The following is a 15,159-nucleotide window of genomic DNA, read 5'->3' on the forward strand; positions in this document are numbered from 1 at the left end:
CTAGATATTCTCATAACTATGCTCAATTCTGTCAATTGCTCAACAGTAATTTGTTCACCCACCGTAATACTTATGCTCTCGAGAGAAGCCACTAGTGAAACCTATGGCCCCCGGGTCTATTCTCCATCATATTAATCTTCCAATACTTAGTTATTTATTTTACCTTTTATTTTATTTTGCATCTTTATTTCTCTTTATCATAAAAACACCAAAAATATTATCTTATCATATCTATCAGATCTCACTCTCGTAGCTGACCGTGAAGGGATTGACAACCCCTTTATTGCGTTGTGATACGTCTTCGTCGTATCTATAATTTTTTATTGTTCCATGCCAGTATTCTACAACTTTCATATACTTTTGTCAACTTTTTATACTATTTTTGGGACTAACATATTGATCCAGTGCCCAGTGCCAGTTCCTATTTGTTGCATGTTTTTTGTTTGCGGAATATCCATATCAAACAGAGTCAAAACGGGATAAAAAATGACAGAGATTTTTTGGAATATATATGATTTTTGGGAAGAAAAATCCACGCGAGACGGTGCCCGAGGGAGGCACGAGGCAGGGGGCGCGCCCCACCCCCTGGGCGTGCCCCACCCCCTGGGCGCGCCCCTGTCCCTCGTGGCCACCCCGTAAGGCGGTTGATGCCCTTCTTTTGCCGCAAGAAAGCTAATATCCGGATAGAGATGGTGTTAAAATTTCAGCCCAATCGGAGTTACGGATCTCCGGGAATATAAGAAACGGTGAAAGGGTAGAATCTGAGAAATCGGAAACAGAGAGAGACAGAGAGACAGATCCAATCTCTGAGGGGCTCTCGCCCCTCCCACGCCATGGAGGCCATGTACCAGAGGGGAAACCCTTCTCCCATCTAGGGAGGGGGTCAAGGAAGAAGAAGGAGGGGGGCTCTCTCCCCCTCTCTTCCGATGGCACCGGAACACCGCCGGGGCCATCATCATCACCGCCATCTTCACCAACAACTTCACCGCCATCATCATCAACTCTTCCCCCTCTATGAAGCGGTGTAAACTCTCTCTTACCCGTTGTAATCTCTACTTAAACATGGTGCTCAACGCTATATATTATTTCCCAATGATGTATGGCTATCCTACGATGTTTGAGTAGATCCGTTTTGTCCTATGGGCTATTTGATGATCAACATTGGTTTGAGTTGCATGTTTTATTATTGGTGTTGTCCTATGGTGCTCTCCGTGTCGCGCAAGCGTGAGGGATCCCTGCTGTAGGGTGTTGCAATACGTTCATGATTCGCTTATAGTGGGTTGCGTGAGTGACTGAAACACAAACCCGAGTAAGGGGGTTGTTGCGTATGGGATAAAGAGGACTTGATGCTTTAATGCTATGGTTGGGTTTTACCTTAATGATCTTTAGTAGTTGTGGATACTTGATAGAGTTCCAATCATAAGTGCATATGATCCAAGTAGAGAAAGTATGTTAGCTTATGCCTCTCCCTCAAATAAAATTGCAATAATGATTACCGGTCTAGTTATCGATTGCCTAGGGACAAATAACTTTCTCGTAAAAAAAGCTCTTTACTAAAACTAACTTAGCTGTGTCTTTATCTAAACAACCCCTACTATTTATTTACGTAATCTTTATTATCTTGCAAACCTATCCAACAACACCTACAAAGTACTTCTAGTTTCATACTTGTTCTAGGTAAGGCGAATGTCAAGTGTGCATAGAGTTGTATCAGTGGTCGATGGAACTTGAGGGAATATTTGTTCTACTTTTAGCTCCTCGTTGGGTTCGACACTCTTACGTATCGAAAACTGTTGTGATCCCCTATACTTGTGGGTTATCAAGACCTTTTTCTATCACCGTTGCCGGGGAGCCATAGCGTGGGGTGAATATTCTCGTGTGTGCTTGTTTGCTTTATCACTAAGTAATTTTTATTTGTTGTTCTTAGTTGTTTTCTAACTTTAGTTATGGGTAGGAAACGCAAAATACCAAAAAAAATAGTTGTACCTATTGAACCAATGGTTGAAGAACCACTCAAAATCTATCACACTCCTGAAGCTTATTACTTGGATCATCTTCGATCCCTATGTGCTCGTGCTGAAACCCCAACTAGCTTAGTTGAGGGCAAATCTTTTGATGAGCATGCTTGTTATGTGCGACACCGTATATCTGAAAAGGGGAAACATTTACTGGATCAAATTCATCGTTTTTAATGCTATGCTTGGAATTTATGCGAAATATATGATTATACCCTAAGAAACACCTTCCCTACCAATGTTTGTTTAGTGATAATGGAATCGTATCTTCTTATGCTAAGGGTGTTTATAATTACTATGATGTTCAACAAATTGAAGAATTTGTTGCTTTTAAGGGTGCTTATGAAATTGCTTCTTTGATTGAAAAGTATGATGCTACTCTTTACAAATCTGAAAATTTTGCCATACTTAAATATTGCTATGATAATTATGCTTCTAGTGCCTATGTTGAACCATATATTGAGGACTACTCCGCTGTCCAAGAAGAGACTAATATTTTGCAGGAGTCTATGGAAGAAGAAATTGATGAAACTGTGAGCTCATTGGATGAAAAAGATGATGAGGAGAGCGAAGAACAAAAGGAGGAAGAGCGGATTAGCTACCCGTGCCCACCTTCTAATGAGAGTAACCCTCCAACTCATACATTGTTTAATTTCCCTTCATGCTTACCGAAGGATGATTGCTATGATGACTGTTATGATCCCGTTGATTCTCTTGAAATATCCCTTTTTGATGATGCTTCCTATGCTTGTGGACAAGATGCCAATATGAATTATTCTTATGGAGATGAACTTGCTATAGTTCCTTATGTTAAACATGAAATTGTTGCTATTGCACCCACACATGATAGTCCTATTATCTTTTTGAATTCTCCAAACTACACTATATCGGAGAAGTTTGTGCTTATTAAGGATTATATTGATGGGTTTCCTTTTACTGTTGCATATGATGATTTTGATGAGTATAATATGCATGTGCTTGCTGCTCCTACTTGCAATTATTATGAGAGAGGAACTATATCTCCACCCCTCTATGTTTCCAACATGATAAAATTGCAAGAAACTGTTTATACTATGCATTGGCCTTTACTATGTGTGCATGAATTGTTCTTTTATGGCATGCCGATGCATAGGAAGAGAGTTAGACTTCGTTGTTGCGTGATATATGTTACTTCGTCCTCACTACTAAATTACAAATCATTGTTGATTCAATTGGCTTTGATATACCTTGGGATCTGGGTGGATCCATTACTTGAGCACTATATGCCTAGCTTAATGGCTTTAAAGAAAGCGCTGCCAGGGAGACAACCCGGAAGTTTTAGAGAGTCATTTATTTCTGTTGAGTGCTTTCATATAGTTTAAAAACAAAAAAAATAAAGAGGGGAACCCAAAACTTTTTCAAAAAGGAAAGTGAAAGTGAGAGACAAGCATTGTTGAAGTGGGAGCTAGCCTTGAACTTTGTTCATGCTCACGGAAACTTTGTGAATCTTGATTACAGAAACTTTTCAAAAATAATAATTATCCCCTTGTACAATTCCATTGTATAATAAAAATAATGTGCCAAGGTTTGCCTTTAGGATGTTTACAATTCTTGTTGGTTTGTATGGTGCAGGACAGAAATTTTGGCTGTAGTGCGCAATTTTTCATTTTTACTGGAACGTCAAATGGTTCTGATTCTTTTTGAAATGTCTTTCTATTTTTTTTATTTTTCCTAATTTTGGCAGAATTTTTGAAGTATCATAAGTATGGTGAATGTTCAGATTGTTACAGACTGTTCTGTTTTAGACAGATTCTGTTTTTGATGCATAGTTTGCTTGTTTTGATGAAACTATCAAATTATAACAGTGGATTAAGCCATGGAAAAGTTATACTATAGTAGCTATAATGCAAAAAAAATATTAATTGGTTTACAACAGTACTTAGAGTATTGATTTGCTTTATTATACTAACGGATCTTACCGAGTTTTCTGTTGAAGTTTTGTGTGGATGAAGTGTTCGATGATCGAGAAGGTCTCGATATGAGAAGAAGGAAGAGAGGCAAGAGCTCAAGCTTGGGGGCGCCCGAGGCACCCCAAGTTAATATTCAAGGAGACTCAAGCGTCTAAGCTTGGGGATGCCCCGGAAGGCATCCCCTCTTTCTTCAACAAGTATCGGTATGTTTTCGGATTCGTTTCGTTCATGCGATATGTGCAATCTTGGAGCGTCTTTTGCATTTAGTTTTCATTTTTCTTTTATGCACCATGCTGGTATGAGATAGTCCTTGGTTGATTTATAGAATTCTCATTGCACTTCACTTATATCTTTTGAGTATGGCTTTATAGAATGCTTCATGTGCTTCACTTATATCATTTGAAGTTTGGATTGCCTGTTTCTCTTTACATAGAAAACCGCCATTTGTAGAATGCTATTTTGCTTCACTTATATTTGTTAGAGCGTGGGCATATCTTTTGTAGGAAGAATTAAACTCTCTTGCTTCACTTATATCTATTTAGAGGGTTGACAGGAACTGGTCATTCACATGGTTAGTCATAAAATCCTACATAAAACTTGTAGATCGCTGAATATGATATGTTTGATTCCTTGCAATAGTTTTGCGATATAAAGATGGTAATATTAGAGTCATGCTAGTGGGTAGTTGTTGATTAGTATAAATACTTGTGTTGAGGTTTGTGATTCCCGTAGCATGCACATATGGTGAACCGTTATGTGATGAAGTCAGAGCATGATTTATTTATTGATTGTCTTCCTTATGAGTGGCGGTCGGGGATGAGCGATGGTCTTTTCCTACCAATCTATCCCCCTAGGAGCATGCACGTAGTACTTTGTTTTGATGACTAATAGATTTTTGCAATAAGTATGTGAGTTCTTTATGACTAATGTTGAGTCCATGGATTCTACACACTCTCACCCTTCCACATTTGCTAGCCTCTCTAGTACCGCGCAACTTTCACCGGTAACGTAAACCCACCATATACCTTCCTCAAAACAGCCACCATACCTACCTATCATGGCATTTCCATAGCCATTCTGAGATATATTGCCATGCAACTTCCATCACCATCATACACATGACTTGAGCATTCATTGTCATATTGCTTTGCATGATCGTAAGATAGCTAGCATGATGTTTTCATGGCTTGTCTGTTTTTTATGTCATTGCTACGCCAGATCATTGCACACCCTGATACACCGCCGAAGGCATTCATATAGAGTCATATCTTTGTTCTAGTATCGAGTTGTAATATTGAGTTGTAAGTAAATAAGAGTGTGATGATCATCATTATTAGAGCATTGTCCCAGTGAGGAAAGGATGATGGAGACTATGATTCCCCCACAAGTCGGGATGAGAGTCCAGACTTTAAAAATAAATAAAAGAGGCCAAAGCAGCCCCAAAAAAGGAGAGGCCAAAGAAGCCCACCAAAAAAACAAAAAAATGAGAGAAAAAGAGAGAAGGGGCAATGTTACTATCCATTTACCACACTTGTGCTTCAGAGTAGCACCATGTTCTTCATATAGAGAGTCTCTTGAGTTATCACTTTCATATACTAGTGTGAATTTTCATTATAGAACTTGGCTTGTATATTCCGATGATGGGCTTCCTTAAATGCCCGAGGTCTTCATGAGCAAGCAAGTTGGATCGATGCACACCCACTTAGTTTCAGTTGGAGCTTTCATACACTTATAGCTCTAGTGCATCCGTTGCATGGCAATCCCTACTCACTCACATTGATTTCTATTGATGGGCATCTCCATAGCCCGTTGATACGCCTAGTTGATGTGAGACTATCTTTGATACGTCTCCAACGTATCTATAATTTTTGATTGCTCCATGTTATGTTATCTACTATTTTAGGCAATATTGGGCTTTATTATCCACTTTTCTATTATTTTTGGGACTAACCTATTAACCGGAGGCCCAGCCCAAATTTGTTGATTTATGCCTATTTCAGTGTTTCGAAGAAAAGGAATATCAGACGGAGTCGAAACAGAACGAAATCAACTGGAGAAGTTATTTTTGGAAGGAAACACACCTGATGGACTTGGACCCCACGTCAAGGAAGGAACGAGGTGCTCATGAGGGTGGGGGGTGCCCCCCTAGGGCGCGCCCCTTGTCTCGTGGGGCCCTCGTGGCTCCCCTGACGTGCTTCTTCTACCTATATAACTCCATATACCCTAAAACTTCCAGAACTGAGATTAGATCGGGAGTTCTACCGCCAGAAGCCTCCGTAGCCACCAAAAGTCAATCGGGACCCTGTTCCGGTACCCTGCCGGAGGGGGGAACCCTCACCGGTGGCCATCTTCATCATCTCGGTGCTCTCCATGACGAGGAGGGAGTAGTTCTTCCTCGGGGCTGAGGGTATGTACCAGTAGCTATGTGTTTGATCTCTCTCTCTCGTGTTCTTGAGATGATACGATCTTGATGTATCGCGAGCTTTGCTATTATATTTGGATCCTATGATGTTTCTTCCCCCCTCTTCTCTCTTGTAATGAATCGAGTTTCCCCTTTGAAGTAATCTTATCGGATTGAGTCTTTAAAGACTTGAGAACACTTGATGTATGTCTTGCCGTGGATATCTGTGGTGACAATGGGATACCACGTGCCACTTGATGTATGTTAAGGTGTGACCAACTTGCGGGTTTCCATGAACCTATGCATAGGGGTTGGCACACGTTTTCGTCGTGATTCTCCGGTAGAACTTTGGGGCACTCTTTGAGGTCCTTGTGTTGGTTGAATAGATGAATCTGAGATTGTGTGATGCATATCGTATAATCATACCCACGGATACTTGAGGTGACATTGGAGTATCTAGGTGACATTAGGGTTTTGGTTGATTTGTGTCTTAAGGTGTTATTCTAGTACGAACTCTAGGGCTGTTTGTGACACTTATAAGAATAGCCCAACGATTGATCCTTTCATATTTGATTCTTTTATCAAATAATGAAACGAGGATTTGATTTTAATTATTTCTCTCCGAAAAATATTTCACATTAAAAAAATTAAAGAGAGGAGATAATATGACTTCTCCAAAATAAATGAAATATTGGAGGAAAAATATTAAAATCATTAAATTGTTTTTTTGTTTTTTATTCGGATTTTTTGCATTAGAAAAATTGCATGTTTTCAAAATTGCATTTTAGGGCCAAGAAAATGTTCATCTTGTTCTAAATATTTTATTTAGACGGTGAAAAATTTGTTTTGGCATTTTTAGATTTTTATTTATTTTTCTAGATTGTTTTATTTTGTCGGCGGATTATTTATAATAAAAAAAATTCCACGCGCCCGACTGGGCCTAAGGCCCAGCCGAGCCAGGCCGCAGGCCGCTCGTCCTGCGACCGCACGCGGTCACGACTACACACGTACCCATTGCTGCGACTGACAACTAGAACTAATTAATGTATAATCTTAACAGCATTTCGGTGGAAGACTGCGACTGCTGTGCTCTCCCCTTCGCCTTGCACCAAGTCACATCACCCACCTAGGAATCGCCGTGCGTCGATGATGGTAGCTCGCGAAGTGGGATCTCCTTGGGTTCTGTCTGTCTCCCGGTGCTGGTCCTCCCATGAATACTCCGATCTTCTTGAACTAGGTCGTCATTCTTCTCCAGTAGTGTCTTGATTTCATCCTCATATCCATCGCGTGTAAACTTGAGTTCTTCCTCCAATTCGATGATCCTAGTCTTTTCCTTCTTCAAGTCCATCATGTCCGCACACATCTGGTTTTCCTGACGTCGATGTGCTAGTTTAACTCCTGGATGAAAGCTGCAATGGATCTATCCTTCCTGGTGCGTGATTACTTCGCCATTGCTCGCGCGGGCCAGCCCCAACCGCCATACTGCCGCCGAGCCACCACGCCCGCGGCGCGGCCCGGCCCGCCGAGCCACCGCCCGTCTCTTAAATCGCCGCGGCCGGCCGGCACGCGGCCAAGCCCCCGCCCGACCGCCGCGGAGTGGCCCGCCGCCGGCCGCGGCCGGGCCCGCCCTGGTCGCGACCGCCCCCCAAGCCGACCCGCCGCCGCACATTCACGTCAGGAAAACCAGATGTGTGCGGACATGATGGACTTGAAGAAGGAAAAGACTAGGATCATCGAATTGGAGGAAGAACTCAAGTTTACACGCGATGGATATGAGGATGAAATCAAGACACTACTGGCGAAGAATGACGACCTAGTCAAGAAGATCGGAGTATTCATGGGAGGACCAGCACCGGGAGACAAAGACAAAGATCCCACTTGCCCAGACAACTACATCATCATAGACGACACCGATTCCGATCCTAGTGATGATGACTTTGAAGACGAAGCTGGAGCAGACATCATGGAGTCAAAATTTCTAGATGACTACCATATATTACTAGTATTTCCCCATGTATTTAGTAGTAGTTGAGCACTTGTGCGATAGTTCTAGATCGTTTGTATGCCCTTGCTTGATTGATTGAGTGAATTGAGTGTGTTTGTCTCATGTGCAAATGGGTAGTGTTTTCTCATTAGACCTCTTTTCTATTCTAATCTCTTCCATCTAAACCCCTCAGATGCCTCCAAGACGTGACACCGGTTTTGCCTTCCCACCGGAGCTCACCCAGTTGATCCAATAGCAGAATGCGTTGATGCAATTGCTAGTTCAGAATCAGGGCAACAACAACAACAACCACCCGCCACCCATGGACAACCTAGCCCATTTTCTAATGTTACAGCCGCCGGTGTTTTCCAGTAGCACCGAGCCCATAGTTGCGGACGATTGGCTATGCCGTATTGGAAGGGAGTTGACCACCGCAGGTTGCACAGATGCTGAGAGAGTGCGCTTTGCCGCACATCAATTGGATGGACCAGCAGCCTCATGGTGGGAGAATTACACAGCCACTTTTCCTATAGCCAATGTCACTTGGGACCAGTTTCAGCAAGCTTTCTGCACAGCCCATGTCTCCACTGGAGCTATGCAAATGAAGAAGCGGGAGTTCCGCAACTTATGCCAGGGGAACCGTACTGTGGCTCAGTACGTGGATGAGTTTAGCAAGTTATCTCGCTACGCCCCTGATGATGTGGCCACAGATGCAGCGAAGCAGGAGAAGTTTATGGAAGGGCTGAATGATGAGATGAGTATGCAGTTGATGGTAGCAACCTTCAACAACTACCAGGAGTTGGTAGATAAGGCTCTTATGATTGAAGGGAAGCAGCAGCAAATTGAGAGCCGCAAGAGAAAGTATGGACAAGGGAAGTATAACTCAGGAGCTCAGCAGAAGCCTCGCCTAACCCCAAATTCGGGAGGACTTGTTCATAACCATGGAGGTCACAACCACACTGGAGGAGGATTGCATAACCACAATGGATCTAAGAATGGGAATGGGAACGGAACCAACAATAATCATAACCGCCCCAACCCAGCCACACCCGCCAAAAGGGACTTAAGTCATGTTACTTGTTTCAAGTGTGGGAAGACTGGACACTACGCCACGGAGTGCCCTGAAGGAAAGAATGGAAATGGAAATGGGAGAGCTGGGAAGAAGCCAAATCCATTCAACAAAGTACAAGTGAACCATGTTAACGTGGAGGAGGTTGAAGAGCAGCCGGACGCGGTAATAGGTAAGTTTTTGGTTAAGTCATTTACCGCTCTTGTTCTTTTCGATACTGGTGCATCGCATTCATACATATCAAGGGGATTCGTGGATAAGTTTAAGCTACCAACCCAGACCCTTAGGACCCCTCTTTTAGTGAGTTCAACCGGAGCAGAGTTTATGGCTAGCCGATGGTGTGACCAGATACCCTTAACCATTGGTACACATGTTTTTCCGTCCGACCTAATTATCTTGGAGTCACAAGGATTGGATGTGATATTGGGTATAGACTGGATGTCAAAGTTTGGAGGAAGCATTGACTGTGCTAGTAAGTCGATTTATCTCACCACCCCGGAAGGAAAAAAGGATTAAGTATGTATCTAGGCATGTGCCTAGGAGGAGTCAGGTGAATGCCCTTACGAGAGTTGTTCAGGAGGAAGTGCCTGTAGTGAAGGATTACCCGGATGTTTTTCCAGAGGAGTTACCAGGCATGCCACTGGATAGAGACATTTGAGTTTTTGATAGAGCTGTTGCCAGGTACTGGACCAATATCCAAGAGACCCTATCGGATGCCCGCAAATGATCTGGAAGAAATTAAGAAACAGATTAAGGAGTTATTGGAGAAAGGATACATCCGAAGAAGTTCATCACCTTGGGGAGCCCCAGTACTTTTGGTTGAGAAGAAGGATAAATCCCTGAGGATGGTTGTTGATTATCGAGCATTAAATGAAGTGATGATTAAGAACAAGTACCCACTGCCGATGATCAACGATCTATTTGATCAGTTGCAAGGAGCTAAAGTGTTTTCGTAGATCGATTTGCGATCGGGGTATCATCAGTTGAAGATACGAGAGAAGGATATACCGAAGACAGCGTTCACAACACGATATGGATTATACGAGTACATGGTCATGTCATTTGGACTGACTAACGCCCCTGCCTATTTCATGAGCATGATGAACAAGGTGTTCATGGAGTATTTGGACAAGTTTGTTGTGGTGTTTATTGATGATATTATGGTATACTCGAAGAATGAGGAGGAGCACAAGGAGCATTTGCGCTTAGTTCTTGAGAAACTCAGGGAACACCAGTTGTATGCTAAGTTTAGCAAATGCGAATTTTGGTTGAAGGAAGCCGGGTTCCTTGGACATGTTATATCGGGAGAAGGTATAGCAGTAGATCCCAGCAAAATTCAGTCAGTCACTGAATGGTTGGCACCCACTTCAGTTAGCGAGATCCGCAGTTTTCTTGGACTCGCAGGATACTACCGGAGATTCATCGAGAATTTTTCCAAGATTGCAAAGCCAATGACTGAACTGTTGAAGAAGGATACTAAGTTTAAATGGACAGAAGATTGCGAGGCAAGTTTCCAGGAGTTGAAGAAACGTTTGACTACAGCGCCAGTGCTAACACTGCCAGATATACATAAGGAGTTCCAAGTGTACTGTGATGCCTCGCGCTTAGGACTTGGATGTGTGCTTATGCAGGATGGGAGAGTTGTTTCGTATGCCTCACGACAACTAAAACCTCATGAGTTGAACTATGCCACGCATGATTTGGAGTTAGCAGCCGTAGTGCATGCATTGAAGACCTGGAGACATTACCTTATTGGAAACCATTGTGATGTGTACACGGACCATAAGAGTTTGAAGCACATTTTCACCCAGAAGGAACTGAACCTTAGACAGAGGAGATGGTTGGAGCTTATAAAGGATTATGACATGAAGCTACACTATCATCCAGGAAAGGCCAATATCGTAGCAGACGCTTTAAGCCGGAAGAGTTATGCTAATATCCTTGAAAGTAAGGGGTTGCCGAAGGAGTTAGCAGAGAATATCATGGAACTTCGATTGGAGATTGTTCCTAGAGGATCCGTTGCAACAATGGAGGTCCAGTCGACATTGCTGGACAAGATTCGGGAAGCTCAGAAGGAGGACAAGGAGATTGCCGAGATAAGGGAGAAGATGAGCAAAGGAAAGGCCAAAGGTTTTCGTGAAGATGATCACGATACCCTATGGTTTGAGGACCGAATCTATGTGCCCAATAACCAGGAGATCAGGAAGCTAATACTTCACGAGGCCCATGACTCACCATACTCGATACACCCCGGAAACACCAAGATGTATTTGGATTTGAAGGAACGTTTCTGGTGGACCGGTATGAAGAAGGATATTGCCGAGTATGTAGCCGTATGTGATGTTTGTCAGCGCGTGAAGGAAGAGCATCATAAGCCAGCAGGACTGTTACAACCTATGCCGATACCCGAATGGAAGTGGGATAAACTGGGCATGGACTTTATCACCGGATTGCCCAGGACCAAACCGGGATATGATTCCATATGGGTAGTAGTTGATCGCTTGACCAAAGTAGCTCACTTCATCCAAGTGAAAACCACCTATACAAGTGCAAAGTTGGCCAAGATATATATGTCTAGGATAGTATGTCTGCATGGAGTTCCGAGGACCATCATATCAGATCAAGGAACACAGTTTACCTCAAAGTTTTGGCACCAGTTGCACCAGACTTTGGGAACGAGATTGGAGTTTAGTACAGCATTTCACCCGCAGACAGATGGACAAACAGAGAGAATCAACCAAATTTTGGAGGACATGTTGAGAGCCTGTGCGCTAGATTATGGATCTAGTTGGGATGACAATTTGCCATATGCAGAGTTTTCATACAACAATAGCTATCAAGCCAGTTTGAAGATGGCACCGTTTGAAGCCCTGTATGGACGAAGGTGCAGAACACCGTTGATGTGGGAAGAGGTAGGAGACCGATAGTTTTTTGGACCAGACCTGATCAAGGAGTCTGAGGAGAAGGTTAAATTGATTCGTGACAGACTAAAGATTGCTCAGTCCAGGCAGAAGAGTTATGTAGACTCAAAACGCAAGGAGGTAACCTATGAAATTGGAGATCGAGCATATCTGCGAGTATCACCCTTGCGAGGAGTGAAACGTTTTGGAGTTAAGGGAAAGTTAGCCCCGAGATTTGTAGGACCGTATCGTATTTTGGAACGGATGGGAGAAGTTGCCTACAAGTTGGAGTTACCCGAGGGATTGTCAGGAGTTCATGACGTGTTTCACGTTTCACAGCTGAAGAAGTGTCATGCTGAGATGGCAGATATACCGCTAGGCGATACAGTACCCCTGGAGGCGATTCAGTTGGACAATGATTTCACTTATGAGGAGAAACTAGTTAAGATTCTTGAGTTTGCCAGCAGAGTCACCCGCAGTAAGGTTATCAAGTTTTGCAAAGTTCAGTGGAGCCACCATACCGAGGATGAAGACACCTAGGAACAAGAGGATGATCTCCGCAAAGACCACCCGCACCTATTTTCTAGCCAGCCCGAATCTCGAGGGCGAGATTCATCTTAAGGGGGTAGGTTTGTAACATCCCAAATTTTCAATTTGGAATGTTATACATTAGATCATCATTGCATATCATGTTTTATTGCTTTTCCGTTTCGTAATCCTCGAAAATCCTAAGCAACTCAAGGACCTTCGAAGAGAGTTGGGGATTTCCCGGTTTTCATATTTGATTCTTTTATGAAATAATGAAACGAGGATTTGACTTTAATTATTTCTCTCCGAAAAATATTTCACATTAAAAAAAATTAAAGAGAGGAGATAATATGACTTCTCCAAAATAAATGAAATATTGGAGGAAAAATATTAAAATCATTAAATTGTTTTTGTTGTTTTTATTCGGATTTATTTGCATTAGAAAAATTGCATGTTTTCAAAATATCATTTTAGGGCCAAGAAAATGTTCATCTTCTTCTAAATATTTTATTTAGACGGTGAAAATTTGTTTTGGCATTTTTAGATTTTTATTTATTTTTCTAGGATTTTTTTTCTGTAGGCGGAATTATTTATTTAAAAAAAGAGTTCCCGCGCCCGGCTGGTCCCAGCCGCCGCCGCCTCCTGCGCGCGCGCGCCGCCGCCGCCACTCGGACCGGAGTCCGAGTTGGACTCCGCGCCGCCCCGCCTTGGCCCCTACTCCAAGCCGCCCCCGCCCCCGCCCTTATATACCGCCACCCCAACACCCCACCGCCACCACCACCGCCCGCGCCACCCGCAGCCACCGCCGTCCGGCGCCGCGCCAAGCCCCGCCGCCCCGCGCCGCCTAGCCGCCGCCGCCGCTTGTTGCCGCCGCCGCCCCCGCGAGCCGCTGCCCCGTAGCCCCCGCCTCGCCTCGCCGGACCTTTCGCCGGAGGTAGCCGCCGGACTCCACCGACGGTTTTTTTTATAAAAACCGTCCGTTTTTTTAGAAACCCTAGATCCGTTTTTTTTGTTTCGCCAGTTTTTTTTCTCGGTTCTTCTAGTTAGCGGACGTTCGTCCGAACGTTCGTCTTAACGAACGGTTCTTCGCCCGTTAGATACTGCTAACGAACGCTCATACGTTAGTCTGTTCGTCAGTTTTCTTTTATCGGATTTATTCTGCGATTTTCTCTGATCGTGATTTCTGATCCGATCTTAGTTTCTGTTTTTCTTTTCGCTCGTTAGTCGGAATCAGGTGATTCAAGCGCCTGGAGTTTCATCTCGAAACCCTCTTTTCGTTTAAGCAACTCAAACAAGATTTTTCTACTCTAAAATTTGACCTAGTTTCATATTAGTAAACGAAGCTTCTTTCTTTCGCCGTTTGAGTTTCGTTGCTCCGTTTGATTTGATTCTTTTTGCGTACCGGAGTTCTTAATTTGAACTTTCTGTTCAACCTCTTTTATTTGAGTTTTGCTTGTGCATCGTTGCTTGTTACTTATGTATGCTATTGTTTGCTTGCGATAGAATTCCCAGAGTGCGAAGCGTGTTACTACAAGTCTCTAGGATTCGCGGATCGTCAGCAAGGCAGGTAACACTTTGATCATACCCCTTTATCACTCAGTTTTTATGCATTAGTTCCAATCCTCAAACATTGCATGATTAGGATGTCATTAACTTGTGGGTTGGGAAGTAGTTGATGAGGTAGAACCTATTGCCCTGTTATATTCAAACCCTTGGGAGTTACTTCTACGCTTGCTTATAATACTATGCTATGCTATGCTCGTAGACGTGGTTTGGGTTTGAGTGAAATCCATGACAGATGTGAGCTTGTTAATTAAAGGTTCAACTTAAGGTGGCAACTTAAATTAACATCTGGGTGGATTGAGGCACCTGGAGTACCCAGTGTTGCCTGTATTTTTTTGGAAATCCCGGAGTACCCGTGTGATCTTCCTATGGACCGCCACCCAGGCTCAAAGGGAACTGAGATGGTTCATGCTAGAAACTTCCGTGTGCAGCCACAAGCTATTATGGGCTCTAGCATAGTTGAGTAAGTTATGTGAAGCTCTTGAAGAGGCAGATCAGCAGGTAGTGGGATGTAGGTTTGGTATGGTCTGTCCGGAGTAGAGAGTTAATGTTTCTGAAAGACTGTGTCTCGATCATCCGTTTCTCAAACACCCTGTAGTGCGAGAAAACCAACGGAGGCGATCGAGTCTTGTGGGGAAAAGTGCGCAAACCTCTGCAGAGTGTACAATCTAATCATGGTTAGCCGTGTCCCCGGTTATGGACAATTCTTGAGTATCTAGTACTTTGGTTATCACATGTATCTCATCACTC

General features: G+C 43.2%; 1 protein-coding gene across 1 annotated transcript in view; it reads left to right on the forward strand.

The window, feature by feature from the left end:
• The window catches only part of LOC125507069 (cytoplasmic tRNA 2-thiolation protein 1-like), an 8,868-nt gene extending 3,644 nt beyond the window's left edge, over nucleotides 1-5,224 (forward strand). Inside the window, exon 10 of the mRNA XM_048671758.1 lies at nucleotides 5,183-5,224. Coding sequence (XP_048527715.1) covers nucleotides 5,183-5,224 — 42 coding nt within the window. The remainder of the gene's footprint in view (nucleotides 1-5,182) is intronic.
• Nucleotides 5,225-15,159: the final 9,935 nt, after the last annotated feature.

This window comes from Triticum urartu, chromosome 5, assembly GCF_003073215.2.
Source record: "Triticum urartu cultivar G1812 chromosome 5, Tu2.1, whole genome shotgun sequence".
Classification (NCBI taxonomy): Eukaryota; Viridiplantae; Streptophyta; class Magnoliopsida; order Poales; family Poaceae; genus Triticum; species Triticum urartu.